Consider the following 15,855-nt stretch of genomic DNA (forward strand, 5'->3'; position numbering starts at 1 on the left):
TGATGAAGTCAGCATTTCCGATGAAACTAGTAGTGAAACCTTAATAAATCTCTTGTATTTTTTCTTGGTGTTTAAGTCAGTTAATAATTTTAAACATGTCATTTAACCGAGTCAACTACTCTAAATAAATGTAAAGCGGTGTTGTGTGCCTGCCCATTTTAGTTGGGTTTGCTGTCATGGCTTATGCAACCTGAACTACAAAATTCATAAAATTCATGTCAATTTTAAACATATTTTATCTATGTATGAAAGTTTTAAGAGGTACAGCACATCAGTGCTCATCTTAATTGGTCTAATGCAATTAATTGTAGGATAGATTTGAATAGTTTAATTTATTAATTCTCTATAACCAAATCTGCGCAGAAGGGGGAGGGGACAATGTGTTTGTTTTAAGATATACTAGAAAACAATAATGAAGGAGAATGCTATATTTGAATTACTGAAAGGCGTAATTTGGAAGAGGAGGATGAAGCTTACCTCCTTCGACTACAACACAGTTTCCCATTGTAAATATGGGCAAAAAAAAAAAAAGTTATAATTTATCTAAAATATATATTCAAAACTTGTCTATATTATATATAAAAACTTGCCTACCGTGTCAGTTCGCACTTCATACATGTAAAACAGATGAAACTCAGAAAACAAAAACAGCAACTCATAACAAATGACAACTGTCAATTGGATTGGTTAACACAATAACCAATCGCAGTCTCTAGGTGCTATTGTAACAGAGCTCACCCTGCCTTGCCTTCAGAGTGATTTAGAACTATTAGAATGCTAAGAATTTCACCTGCTGCACCATGTGTACATCTATTTAAAGGGCTTAAAGGTGTATGTATTTTGAAAGCACACCTGGGCTATTAACGTGAATGTGATGCAATGTTTACGCATAGAAAAATGCCCTCTTCATGAAGTATTAGTATATTGTGTTTACTTTTAGGAATCACGTGAAGTCTGGAAACAATTAGAGGAATCTTTAATGGGAATAAATGCAAAAATGTAATATCAGTGATATTGCTATTTGGTGGATGAGCACCGACCGCACACCCTGAATATTCGCTCCAGACACACACATGCACACACACAGTAGTTCCCCCCCCCCCTGCTATGACAAAGTTTAATTTATAAATTAGGCATAGTAAGAGATTAACAATGATAACTAATAATAAAATAAAACAATTATAACAATGTATGCATCCACTACAGATTCAAGTGAAGATGAGGTCAAAGAATTTTACAGTAGCATGTAACAAGTAGTATACAGTATTGATAAAAACAGATTTTCTCCTGATATTAGGTGACTGGAATTGAAAAGTGGGAGAAAAAGAAGAATGAGGCATCACTGGAAATTTTGGTTTAAAACTGAGGAATGAAGCAGGAGAAAGAACGTTGAAATGTTTTGTGTCAGGAACAGTTGCTTTACTGCAAACACTTGCTTTCAATAACAAAAAAGATTGTACACATGGACTTCATCTAAAGGTGAATATAGAAATCAGACAGTTTATACTGTTACCAGCAGAAGATGGAAAAGTGCTATCCAAGAAGCAAAACTACCTGGTACACACTATGGGACAGATCATGAATTATTGATAGCTGAAATGAAACTGAAATTAAGAGCTAAGAAGAAACAACAGGACAGTATCAGATTTGATTTAAATCATAAATGAAGAATTTAAAGTAGAAGTCAGAAAGAAATTAAAAAGTTTAGAGAGCACAGAAAGAGAATTAGAAGAACTGTGGGAAGAAACAAAATGTACAATAATAGAAGAAGAAGCAAAGAAGACTAAGTAAAGCAACAAGAAAGAAAGATTGTAAATTGCTGTCAGAAGAGCTATTCAAATAGTAGAGGAAAGAAGAAAAATGAAAGTTCAAAGAAATAAAGAAAGAGTTAGACAACTGAGTGCAGATATCCAGAGATAGGCAACTGAGTGCAGATTTCCAGAGAAAATATGAGGAAAAACATCTGAACAAAAGGTGCGAAGAAATTGAAGAAAGTGATACCATGGGTAGAATAAGAGATCTGTTTAGAAAAATAAATGAAGTTACTGGGAAGTTTTATCACTAGATGAGAAGCTGTAAAAAGTAATTCAGGGAAATGTTTGATGGAAGAAGCAAGTCGAGAATTTGTACAAGAAAGATAATATTGAAGGAGAATTTGAAAGGAGAGAATTTGTTGAGGAACCCATGATAATGAAAAGTGAAGTGATATCAGCATTAGAACAGCTATCAAAAAGGAAAAGCTCTTGGAGCTGATGTACATCTGGGAATGAAGTAGTGAACATTTTGACTGAAATTTGTTAAGGTTTAGAAGAAAATATACTGGCCTAGAGATTGGAAAACATCAGTATTCATCTCAACTCAAAAAAATCTCAGAGATTGTGAGAATTATAGAACTGTTGCTTTAATTTCAAATACAAGTAAAAATTATGCCGAAAGTGATCCAACAAAGGCTGGAGTCATATGTGAATAGAGAAATGTGACAAGAACAGGTATGCTTTAAGAGAGATAGAGGAACTAGAAACCAGATAGCAAACATAGATGGATTATTTATTATGTGACACCTCCAGGGAGGCCAAAGACTCATCGAGGAAGGGCATCCACCAACTACAGCAATCCACATCATCTACACCACAACTAGTATTTTCACACACAAACATCCATGCCCACGGCATGATTCGAACCTGCAGCCTTTCGGCTGGACAGCAGATACATTAACCAGTTGGCCAACCAGGCAGGCATTATGGAAAAAAGTAGATTTCAGAAGGAAGTATCCATCAGTTTTATTGATTATAACAAAGCTTTTTATTATGTGAATCACAACAGACTTGGTTTGTAATGAGATCAATGGTAGTACTTTAGCATTTAATTCTCTTGATAAGAGAGCTGTATGAAAAGCTGCAGTAAAAATAGTCCTTGGAGAAACAGACAGTTTCAAGTGAAAAGGGATGTGACAGGGTTGTATACTGTCACCCTACCTTTTTAATATTTATAGTGAACATATTATAAGAATGGCTAACTTAGACAAAGACCCAGTTGGAATTAAGATTGGTGGCATAAAAATAAATAATTTAAGATATGCAGATGCTCAATTCCTTAGTTTCTGCTATGAGGATATCATAGTAGAAACTAACTGAAAAAGCTTAGAAAGGAGGAAAGAGTACTGAAAGGAATCAAAGATGATAAAGGTGACATAAAAATTGAAGATAAGGATATCCTAGATGTCTGGAGTAATTACTTTGAAAGATTGTTAAATGAACCAAATAGTGATAGATATTTGGTTCATTTAATGTCAGTAGAAAATAAGAGGAATGCAAACAGCAGAACATATCAATACTTGAGGTAGAAAATGCCATCAAAAACATGAAATGTGGAAAGACAGCTAAAGTAATGATATTCAAGCAGAGATTTTATACCTCCCATAATTAAACACTTAATTATGGGAGATATAAAAGTTTTGCATTGGCTACACTACATTATTCAGAGGGCCTTGATTATTGGAGTATAGCTTTCATAGTTCCCATCTATATAAAAGGGAATAAAGCTTTATGTGAGAATTACAGAGGAATTTTTCTGTTAAATGTTCCAGGTAAGATTTCTACAAGCATAATTGAAAAAAGTTGAGAAAAATTATGGAAGAGGAAGTTGAAGAACAAGCTGGGTTCAGGCCAAAATAGAGGTTGTCAAGATCAGATTTTCAATTTCATTATTAAAAATTATGGAAATAACCGTGTTGTAGTAAAACTTCGGTTTAATAAAAACCAAAATAAATCACTTGACGTTTCAACCTTCATATCAAGGTCATCATCTGGAGTACACACACACACACACACACACACACAAAGAAACAAAGCTGCATTACAATCTGCATGGTATGCTAAAGTCACAGTAATTTTTTTGGTCAACCATTAAAACTACTGTCTTGACCTCTGGAGGAAAAATTAATAATTTTTAATAATGAATGCTGATCACCATATATGTATGAAGGAAAAGATTTTCACTTTATGACAAATAGTTGAGAAATCATGGGAATATAATAAGGATTTGTACTTAAGTTTTGTAAATCTGGAAAGGTATATAACAAGGTGCCCAGAAAAAAAGCTTTATAAATGCTACAGTTATATACAATAAATGGAGCATTATACAGAGCAATACACAGTTTATATTTAAACTGCAAGTCAGCATTTTGAATTAGAATTCAAGGAAATACAGGGATATGGTTTGATATGAAATCAGGTGTAAGACAATGGTGCACATATATCAACTCTTATTCATCATGCATATAGATCACATTATAAAAAAAAGTGGCATTAAATCAGATATTAGAATTGGAGACATCAAATTAGTTCTTTGCTTTATGCAGATGATGTACTTCTAAACACATCCAGTATTCTATAATTAAATTGAATAACAGCAGTAACACATTTGGCATGAAAATCAGCAATAAAAAAGACCAAAACTAAAAACATGCAGGAACATAGAAAACTTAAACTGCATTATTAGTGTATGGAACCTATAAAACAATTAAAATATTTTTGCTATTTAGGCACAGATTTTAGTGAAGATAGCAAATTAAATATGGAAATAAACAATAGAATAAGCATAGCTGGTGTGGTGGAAAGTCAACTGAATAAGTTTATGTGGAATAAGAGAGAAAATAGCCAAAAACACTCAACTAGGAGTATACAAGACAGTGTTCAAACCAGTTTCAAGTTATGGATCTAAGAGTTGGGTTAAGAATAAAGCACTTGAGACAACAGATATGAGAATTCTGAGAAAAATCAGAAGAATGAACAGATGGCATCAATGGCAGAATCATATGAAGAATGACATTATTAGAAAACTTGATATTGTTAGCATTCAAGAATGTATGAGCAGAACTAATCTAAGGTGCTATGGTCATGTAAATAGAATGGGTGGGGAAAGGTTAGCAAAGCAGGTGTTTGATGCTGAGATGACAGGACACAGACCCTTGGTCTTCCTGTGCATATGTTTCCTGCCATACTGGCATCAACTACCTGCTTTGCTAACCTTTCTCTACCCATAAACTAATTTGTTGGAAACGTGTTGATAAGAGATTAATAATAATGTAAACTTAATCATATAGTGCTGTCATAATCACCTGAATACTCCATGAAGGTATATAATCAGGAAATTTGTGATGAAAAATATTAAAATTAAAAAACAGAACAAAAGAAATCTTAATCCACCCACACTCTAGTTAGTAGAGAGTACTAGTAGAGATTTCTAACGTTTCATGGGTAGGAGAGTCACTCCAAAAAATTGTGGGGTAGCCTCATTCTGTAACAAAACCAATTTGTGGACCTCTAGAGGTGGGAGAAATCTGTAAGTTGGATGTGAGCAAGCTGTACATCAATTTTGCTGATCAGAGTTTCTGTTTAAGCATAAAAATCCACAGAATTTGATCATCTGGATACCCTGAGTAGGGAGAGATTTTATCTAAATATTTTGTGATGTTTTAAATTCCAACAAGAGACTGTATATGAAATTTGATTACTATTGCTCTATTTTGTTATATGAATAAATTTGGTTAAGGAATCGCTGGTATGGGGGTAATTAACTTTTATGGAGCTGTAAGTTATAAGATAATGCAGTGTTTCAAATTTTGTGGTTCTAGCTTTTACTCTCTGGATAAAATCCTGAGAAGATATTGACATATCCTCCAAAAGCAAAGTATATTTCTAAGAACAGGCCTAATACTGACAGCATTTTAAATACTGATTTACAATTATACAGAAATTCTTATAAAAAATATTCTGTAACTTAGAGTGCAAACAGGACAAGAAAAACTAAGAGGAATAAAGAAAATTAAGTGAACTATGAGGATATACACTATATACAGGTAATAATAATTCAAGAAATGGTGTAGGATAGTAATGAATATAAAAATGACAGATGAAAAGATATAGCAGTCGGCTGATGGCTCCAAATTTGACACAGGAAAAAGCAATGAGTGTAATAAGTGTTAATGTACCACAGGCAAGTTTGAGTGATATACTGTAGTAAGATGGAGTTTCACAACTCAGTGGATGAACTCCTGACAAAAATATACATTCAAACAGAAAACATTATTTTAAGACAAAACCTTAATAGGTATATAGGAAAATTAGACTAACATAAAATTATCCGTGAAGATATGGAGTCTGGAGAAAGGAATTATGAGAGAATTCTGATAGTGGAAACTGTTAATCATGCAACTTGATGATGGTAAATACATTCTTCAATAAAAGAATAAAGTATACAGTTAACTCATAAGAGTGCTGTAAGCATGATAAATGCTATTTCTTGATGAGGAGAAAGAATCTTCCAGCAGAGTAAGAAATGTAAAGTGACACGGAGAGTGACTATACAGCACAAAATATGGTGATGAACCTGAGAATTAAGAATGAAGTCAAGAGGAATAGTCCAACATCTAAGAATAATGTGGTGGAATTTGCAAAAAGAGAAAAGGAGTTATTCTTCAGAAAAAAGAAAGACAGCAAGGATTTGGGAAGGGATCAGAATATAAATGTAACAAGGAAATGGATGATCATGTAGAATTAATTGGAGAAGAGGTATTTGAGATGTCATAAATGGATCCATGGAATACACAAGTGCAAAAGGCAATTTGTGAATAATTCAAGAAACAGAATGCTGAACACAAGGATCTGGACAAGCTTAGCAAACAGTGCTAAGTTTGTGGCATATGACAGAATGCATGCAAAGGTGTATGAAATGATGCTTTATACACTATATATATTCAACAGAGAATGCTGAATATGTATATGGTGTATAAAGAATGAAACAAAACACTGATAAAATAAGAACAGTAAAGGAATGGCAAAGAACATATTACAAGGGCTTTGTGAAGGGGAATTCTTATCTTAGACTTCCCCCTTACAAGGAGGGAAATAACACAGACTGAATGATTCCGATAATAATTCATCTGTCAAAGACATCTGGGGTACAACATAAAAATTGTAACAATGTGCATGCATGTGCACTATAAAAAAAAATAATAATAATAAATGGAAGATATTAGGCTGGAAGCCTGAAGTCCTAAGTGAGGAACCCTCTATTGGTACTGGCAGACAGCCCTGGTTGAGTGGGAAGTCTAAGAATTATTGTTTCCCTACCTAATCTTGGAAAGTTCAGACAACTATATTTATTGGGGTTTCGATAGTTTTGTAAATCTGCTGCCAATCACAAAAAAAGGACAAGAAGCTGGTCATATGGATAAGAGACTAGCTGATGGATGGACAGACATCAGAAAGTAGTATATCATCGAAAAGACCAATAGCATGCCAAAAGGTCTCTGTACTTGGGTGATGTTCAATTTGTACATCAATGTCCAATGAAAGTCCAATGCAGTTCTAAGGACTGAAAGTCCTTAGAACTGCATTGGACTTTCAAAGCTGTTGGCATATGAAAAAGCTTGCTTTGGAAAGAGAATAGTGGAAGGGTCTTATCTATATGGGACTCAGCCCATCTTGAGAAAAAGAAGAAGAGAGAGAGAGAGAGAGAGAGAAAGAGAGAGAGAGAGAGAGAGAGAGAGAGAGAGAGAGAGATTGGAAATGATCTGAGAGGGTATATCCAGTTGTTTGTCAATGAAAAACTGGGCAGAGCAATAGTTAATGAAAGTGACATGGAGACCTATAGGATAATGTAAATAGACTGGCAGTGTGGACAGAGGATAATGGCTACAATCCAATGTATCAAAGTGCAAATTTATGCAGTTGAAAGTGAAAAAGAGTAAATGCTGTGTATCATGTAGATAGTACCATATTTGTAAGAAAAATGGTGGTGGGAAAACTAGGGACCATCCTTGGAAATTGAGGAAGAGTGTAGTTAGTAAGTGATGACTATTTTTTTTTCTACTTGGAGAGTGGTGAATAAGTGGAATAGGTTGTGGATGCTCTGAACTGTGAATGAGTACAAAACAAAGTATGATGAACATTGTGCAAAAGTTGGATAGTACTTGGGATAATGTTTAAGGCCTCTCTTGATTATTTAGAATTCATTATAGGAATTCTAAATAATCATTTAAATAAATTGCTGGTGAGTACAATACAGCAAGGTTTTTATGAACACATTTTCCCATATTATAGGCTGCTTTTAGTCTGGAAATTTTCTTGCAAAGATTACTGATGTGTTTTAAATCTATACATATGATTAAGAAGTGGCAATGTAAGAAGCTGTATAAGTAAAACAAATATAATCAAACATTGATCAGCTATTTATGAGCTACAACAGATGCTACCACTGCTAAAAGCGAAGGCTCAAAATGTTTTGACACCTTGGCAGATGACTCCAAGGCTTTTACATGATTTTTTTTCAACCACTATATACATATGTTATGCCACTATCCACACATTACTACATACTTCCTTCCACACATATGATCATTGCGCAACACATTACCTCATATCTGTGAGTTCAAGATTCATTGCTGATGTGAAGATGAACTTTACAAACAGAGGTACATAAATGTTGATTCAATACACTTCTGCCTCCATAGCTCAGTCAGTACAAACGAAGCCCTTTGTAAAGAAAGACCCGGGTTTGATTCCTGTCAGTGACACAAGGAACCTTTATCTGGTCTCTTTCAGTGAAAGGTGAGTTAGCTGGTCTCATACAGAGGCGGGGGGTGTTTTCACCCAAAAACTTGGGGTTTTTTTTATCCCCCAGAACAGACAAACCGTCCCCGTGAACACAGACAGATTACAATCATGAATATTATTAAAACACTTAAGGAATAGAACAACGTAGTTAGGAATATAAATTAAATTAAACTTTAATAAATATTTTCCGATATTTCGGCAATGTCACATTGCCATTTTCTAAAGGAACTTACAAAAACGTTACGTGCAACGTAGGCACTACAACACAGAAACTGGGAATGAAAAGATGAAGCTATTGTTCTCCTAACAGTCCTGATGGTGCCCTCTAGCGGGCTAAGTAGGTGTTCTTGGCCGTTGGGCTGAAGGTCTGCAGGTGTAGGTCTCCCAAATTTGGGGTAGTCGCATACACCCAAATTTGTTGAGGTTTGGAGAATTTCTCAGGGCTGAGGCTAATTCCATAAAGAGTCTTTCAAATTTGTATTTGCTACGGTGTATCACTGTAGCTTTCTTCCACCGTATTCTGTGGCGTGTATCCAGAGCATGGTCCGCAAGCCCAGAATGACTGTATTTGTGAAAACGGATGTAGTCCTTGTGTTCCGAAATTCTGATATTCGCTGTCCTGCCTGTTTGGCCAAAGTAAGACAGTTTACAACTGCAAGGGACCTGGTAAACACTAGGTAGGTCTAGGGGAAGTGGTTGGTCTTTAGTGGAGCGGATAAGGGATGCCAATTTTCTGTTTGTAACAGGAGGTCAGGTCATGTTTTTTTAAGATTTTGGTAATCTTTTCCGAGGTGCCTCGGATGTAGGGAATGGTGATGGATTTAGAGTAATCCTTGTTGTGGGGGGAGGGAGGGGATCTGTGGTTTGTGGGTTCTAATATTTTTTGGATTTTTTTTTGGGGGGGGGGGGGGGTAGCCATTGGCTGAGAAAGTGTTGAGGATGTGATTTAGTTCAGTGTTTAGGGCCAAGTCGTTTGAACAGATTAGTTTAGCCCTGTTGTATAGTGTTTTCACTACTCCATATTGTTGTGAGGGGGGGGGGGGATTGTTGGTGAATGTATCTGCCTGTATGGGTGGGTTTTCTGTAAACTGAGAAAACCAAGGATCCATTAGGCTGGCAGGTGACTAGTGTGTCTAGGAAAGGGAGGCTGTTGTTTTCCTCTTTTTCCAGAGTGAATTTGAATTGTGTAGTCCTTTTGGTTAAGTACAACAAGTCGCCAACAGTGTAAGACTGGATGTAGCCTGTGTCCTTTCCAAAGCAAGACCACCAAAAACCAACATATCAAACAAGGAATATAAAGTTCTACAGAAAATGAAAAATAATAAAGAATTAGTTATCACCAAAGCGGATAAGGGAAATGCAACTGTATTACTTAACCAAAAGGACTACACAGGTAAGCTGAATGCTCTTCTATTAGATCGGGCCACTTACCTCCCTATCAATTACAATCCCACAAACTCTCAAATTAGAAAACTTCACAGGCTCCTTAAGAGAGTCATTTCTTGGCCTGTAGAAGTTACCAACAGATTAAAGCCGTTTAACTCTATACCGCCCCCCCCCCCCGTATTTACGGACTCCCAAAAATACACAAAGAAAATGTGCCATTACGTCCCATAGTGGATGGCACTGATTCCCCCACATACAAATTAGCTAAACATTTGGGCAAAAAGCTCACACTATACTGGCAACACACCATCACACATAAAAAACTCAGCCCATTTCAAAGCCAGCATAGAAAACCTTACACTCCAACATACTGACATAATGGTCAGCTTTGATGTGTCCTCTTTATTTACAAATGTCCCACTCAAGGAAACTTTAGAGCTAATCCAAGCTAAATTTTCTCCCGACATCTCAGCCTTATTTCAGTTCACAATGAACTCAGGCTATTTCGTTTGGCAGGGAAAATTCTACAAACAAATAGAGGGGACAGCCATAGGTTCACCACTCTCCCCACCCTTGGCCAATTTCTTTATGCAGACCTTTGAAGAAAAAGCCTTAGCCTCTGCCCCACAAAAACCAACCATATGGCTTCGCTACGTTGATGATGTGTTCGCTATTTGGCCACATGGCTCTGAAACACTTCTCTCCTTCTTAACACACTTAAACAACCAACACCCCAGAATCAAATTCTTCTGAAACACTTCTCTCCTTCTTAACACACTTAAACAACCAACACCCTCCCTTTCCTAGACACACTAGTCACCTGCCAGCCTAATGGATCCTTGGTTTTCTCAGTTTACAGAAAACCCACCCATACAGGCAGATACATTCACCAACAATCCCCCCCCCCCCCCTCACAACAATATGGAGTAGTGAAAACACTATACAACAGGGCTAAACTAATCTGTTCAAACGACTTGGCCCTAAACTGAACTAAATCACATCCTCAACACTTTCTCAGCCAATGGCTACCCCCCCCAAAAAAAATCCAAAAAATATTAGAACCCACAAACCACAGATCCCCTCCCTCCCCCCACAACAAGGATTATTCTAAATCCATCACCATTCCCTACATCCGAGGCACCTCGGAAAAGATTACCAAAATCTTAAAAAAACATGACCTGACCTCCTGTTACAAACAGAAAATTGGCATCCCTTATCCGCTCCACTAAAGACCAACCACTTCCCCTAGACCTACCTGGTGTTTACCAGGTCCCTTGCAGTTGTAAACTGTCTTACTTTTTCCAAACAGGCAGGACAGCGAATATCAGAATTTCGGAACACAAGGACTACATCCGTTTTCACAAATACAGTCATTCTGGGCTTGCGGACCATGCTCTGGATACACGCCACAGAATACGGTGGAAGAAAGCTACAGTGATACACCGTAGCAAATACAAATTTGAAAGACTCTTTATGGAATTAGCCTCAGCCCTGAGAAATTCTCCAAACCTCAACAAATTTGGGTGCATGCGACTGCCCCAAATCTGGGAGACCTGCATCTGCAGACCTTCAGCCCAACGGCCAAGAACACCTACTTAGCCCGCTAGAGGGCACCATCAGGACTGTTAGGAGAACAATAGCTTCATCTTTTCATTCCCAGTTTCTGTGTTGTAGTGCCTACGTTGCACGTAACTTTTTTGTAAATTCCTTTAGAAAATGGCAATGTGACATTGCCGAAATATCGGAAAATGTTTATTAAAGTTTAATTTAATTTATATTCCTAACTACGTTGTTCTATTCCTTAAGTGTTTTAATAATGCACAACCAACGTATAAGCCTGTCTACGAGAATCAATCATGAATATTATCCTTAGGGGATGCAACAAGGAGTGACGAACCGGCTGTATTAAATTCGTTGTAAACCCCTCATTAGGAGACTACCATCCTAAAGGGATGGATGAGATCAATCAATCAATCCACTTCCGATATTGTTGTTTGTACACGTACATAATTTATTATAAGTTTAATTTACACCCTTATTAAACATGTCAATAAGACTAGCAAAGAAATCACAACAATGAGGATATGCCAATACTTTGAGGCATCTGTTATCAATTTGGGAACAAAGCTAAAAATCATACAAAAACTCAAGTCTGGTTTTAAGATTGTTGACATTCCACATGAATTTAAATTAAGCAAGTCAACAATAAGAACAATCTTTAAAGATGAGGATATAAAATTAAAAAGCAGTTAAAAATGTTACTCCCACTCATCAAAGAAAATCATCCATTCTCAGAGTGAAACCATCCAAGAATTTGGAAAAAATTGTTAACTGCTTGGATCGAAGATTTAAATCAAAGACTGATACGCATCAACATGCAAAAAATAATGAATAAGACTCTCAGTTTGTTAAAAAATAAATAAATAAATAAAATCAATAAAAATAACCAAGAGACATGAAAAAAAACGGTACCCCCCCATTAAAACACAAATTCTTGCTTTACACAACTTTCTTGGAATGCATCCTCTGCTTAAACAGGGGTTGCCGGTATTATTTTTGAAGCTAACTGGCACATAACACAATCAAAGACAGTTTTGCTTTGAAAATTACATTTTATTCTGACACAGATGCTACACAGTCTTTGCTTCCAGAACAAAGCAAAATAATAATCAAAGAATCTTAAGAATAATCTAATCAAAGAATAATAAGCTTTCTTTGATTAGGCCAGTTATCTCTTGGTTATTTTATAAAATATCATATTCACCATCTTTGGGTTTATATTTAATTATTTTTATTCATCTCATCCTTAGATACAAGTAAGATCTTACAAGATTTAAATCTAGCTCTTTATTTATTGGATCTGGAGAAACTTAAGCCAGTCAATCCACCATGGAGGTGACCTCTCCTGTTTGATGTATCTAACTGGATGAGCACAAATATACTCAAATCTAGAATAAAAATTTAAAAAAAAAAAAAAAAAAGATTTTGATTATAAACTCACCTTTTACACAAAAGTCCTAGAGACTTTTCTTTTCTACTCACACGATGACTCCCTTCTTCACCATCTATATTTTCAAAATTATCAAAATCATCATCATCTGTCAAAGCCATTTCCAACTTCCTTCCAAGCGATTTCTAAAAAAAAATATAAACACTTTTTTTCATAATAAAAAAATTTACAAAACTGGTATTCAGTGAATATACTATTCTAATATCCTTGATTAATTAAAAGAACAAACAGAATTCAGTTAAAATCTTCAGTGATTTGACATTTATGCAAATTTAAAATGCAAGTATCTATTCAATGGAAATATGGAAAGATGCAAATGTAAAAATAAAAGTATATGTAAAATATAATTTTAGTAACAGCCTAATACAAGAGCAAAACAAGACCTACTTATTTTTTTATCACAGCAAGGTGGGTTTGGTTGGTTGGTTTGGGGTTAATTAATACAAGGACAGCACAAAAGTCATACCGCACCATTACAAAGATTATAACAGTATATGAATAATCAAAATAGCCAAATAAGTAGCATGTGCAATAAAACAAATTTAAAAAAAATCAGCAATGCCATATCTATACATAAATTACATTTATGATCAAATGCATCTGTATAAATTAATTCTTTTTACAAAATTGTTAACTGCTTTGACTGTGAATAAGTTCAAAGCAAAGTATGATGGACATTGTGCAAATGTTTGGATAGTTCTTGGCATAATGTTTATGACCCCTTTCGATGAGCCTAAGAACTACATGGAGTTGCCCATGTAATAATAATAAACTTAATGTAATTTCAGTCTGACAAGATCTGTCAAAGTATATATGGCTTGGCCTGATTGTTAAAAATTCCATTCCTCTCTCTCTCTCAGATGAAGTGCTGGCACTCTGCAAGAACATGATATATGGTAAGACGTTAATACTTCACATAGGAGGGTCATCAGTCCTCACTGGATTAGAATGTGTATGATGACTATGAACTGTGGTGGGACTTAGCAAGAACAGCCTGTTTTCGATTTCTATGTAGACTAGACTTTCGTGCTTAATTTCAGTCTTAATCTCATGCATATTTGTTAGTGCTTTCTACCACTGATTAACTTGCTTCTTATTAACTCTTAGTATAGGGAATTGACACAGTATAAGTAACAAGCTGACTTATCAGCTATATTTGCAGTCTCATTTCCCTCGAATATGGCTGGGAATCCAGCACAACAGAACATTAAAATTATAGGTCTGTATAAATTATACATTTTTAGCAGCAGTTTTCTTTTATGTGTACAAGTGCAAACTGGATGGTATGCAGCTCAACAGTAGTTAATGCATTTAAGTGGAACATGGAGACAACAACGTCAGGAAAAACAGTTATTAATAGAGGTCTCAGATCTCAAATAATCAGTATAGACAACTAAAGAAATCAGAATACTTGGCTTGGTGTGCATTAAGCAAGAAGCTACATGATGAAGTGCAAACCTCATGTTGAGAAAAACAGTCATGTTCAGTGAAGCTAATGTCTAGGTTCATGCCAACAGCTTGTACAATCTTTTTCACAAGCACCTCCAACCAGCTCAGAAACTCTTCTTTCCTATCATCTATGAAGGCTATATTACCACCACCACTTTCCTTACCAGGTATCTATCAAGTAACCTGCTCATGTCATCTTTGCTATTCTGGACAGACTGGCTGTTCCACCTTGGTTGAAGAACATGACTATGTTACATTTTTGGAATCTGACAAGTCTGGCTTTGCTTCTGATGCTGTTGATACCAAGAACAGAGTTATTTGGAACCAGAAAAAACTTCTTCATTTTAGGAAGTTCAAAAATATGTGTTGCCTTTTCCTTGAAACATGTGAAATGCTACAAAATCATGTGAATCTGAACCAATCAGACTGCATGACAATATCCAAGTTTTGGGAAGTGATCATTATTAATTGTCCGTAAGTTTTTTAATTAATAATTATTTTAAATTATTTGTTATCTATGCAACTTTCTACAATTGTTATGCCTTTGAACTCTAATAGTATAATATCACATACTTCATCTGTGAATGAGACACAACCTAATATACACATGATTTATCACTCATTATTGTGCTTATGTTTTAAATGTAGTTAATAGTCTCTCTTTCCTAACAATGTCCATGTAACATTGGATGAATATATATTGGAGTTTTTGAATAAAATTCTATATATTTTTGTTACATGCGTAAGTCATGAAAGTTATTTTAATATCCTGATCAATCAAGGACTGGCACATTCTTGTTGGCACTACCCAACATGTATCAATATTAAAGTCACCTGTAAGTATGAGCTGAGACAGTTGTGATACAAGATTATTAGATGAGCTAACTCAGAAGCCAGTAGTAAATAAATGGAACATATTATAATAATCCCACTGAGAAACAGATGGCTATACCACTTTCAGAGCAGTATTAAGCTGGATACACTGAACAGGGGTATGGTTGCCCACAAGGATAGTGACTCCTTCATGAGCAAATCCATCTCCAGTTCTGTCCTCATAGGCAATAATGAAATACTTCGAGGTGAGGGTCCTCACTGGGTTTTAAAAATATCCTGCTATCACAACAAGACTTGCTTGTGAGAGATTTGATGTGACTTGAAAAAGTAACATATTTGATTTCTAGATTATTTAATCCTTAGTTCATCAATAATACAGTCCAAACCTTTATCAGACTTTATATGTATTAATTATTAATTTAATGTAACAATTTGATGAAATAAAAAACAAAAAATACAAGTAAGTGCAGTTGACTCACTACAGCACTCACCAAAATATAGAATGATGGTACAACATGACAAAATTTCATGCCGGCTGGGGCGTCGCTCGGTTAAACA

The 15,855-nt window shown here is 35.4% G+C and overlaps 1 protein-coding gene across 4 annotated transcripts in view; it reads right to left on the minus strand.

Annotated features, from left to right (window-relative positions):
- The window catches only part of LOC150109078 (uncharacterized), a 324,345-nt gene that overhangs the window by 213,945 nt on the left and 94,545 nt on the right, over positions 1-15,855 (minus strand). For all 4 annotated transcript variants that reach the window (XM_090411522.1, XM_090411531.1, XM_090411541.1 and 1 more), the window contains exon 3: positions 13,006-13,139. In XM_090411522.1, coding sequence (XP_090267648.1) covers positions 13,006-13,139 — 134 coding nt within the window. The remainder of the gene's footprint in view (positions 1-13,005; positions 13,140-15,855) is intronic.

The sequence above is a fragment of the Typopeltis vanoorti genome, chromosome 2 (genome assembly GCF_054136105.1).
Source record: "Typopeltis vanoorti isolate ZY-2024b chromosome 2, IOZ_Tvanoo_1.0, whole genome shotgun sequence".
NCBI lineage: Eukaryota > Metazoa > Arthropoda > Arachnida > Uropygi > Thelyphonidae > Typopeltis > Typopeltis vanoorti.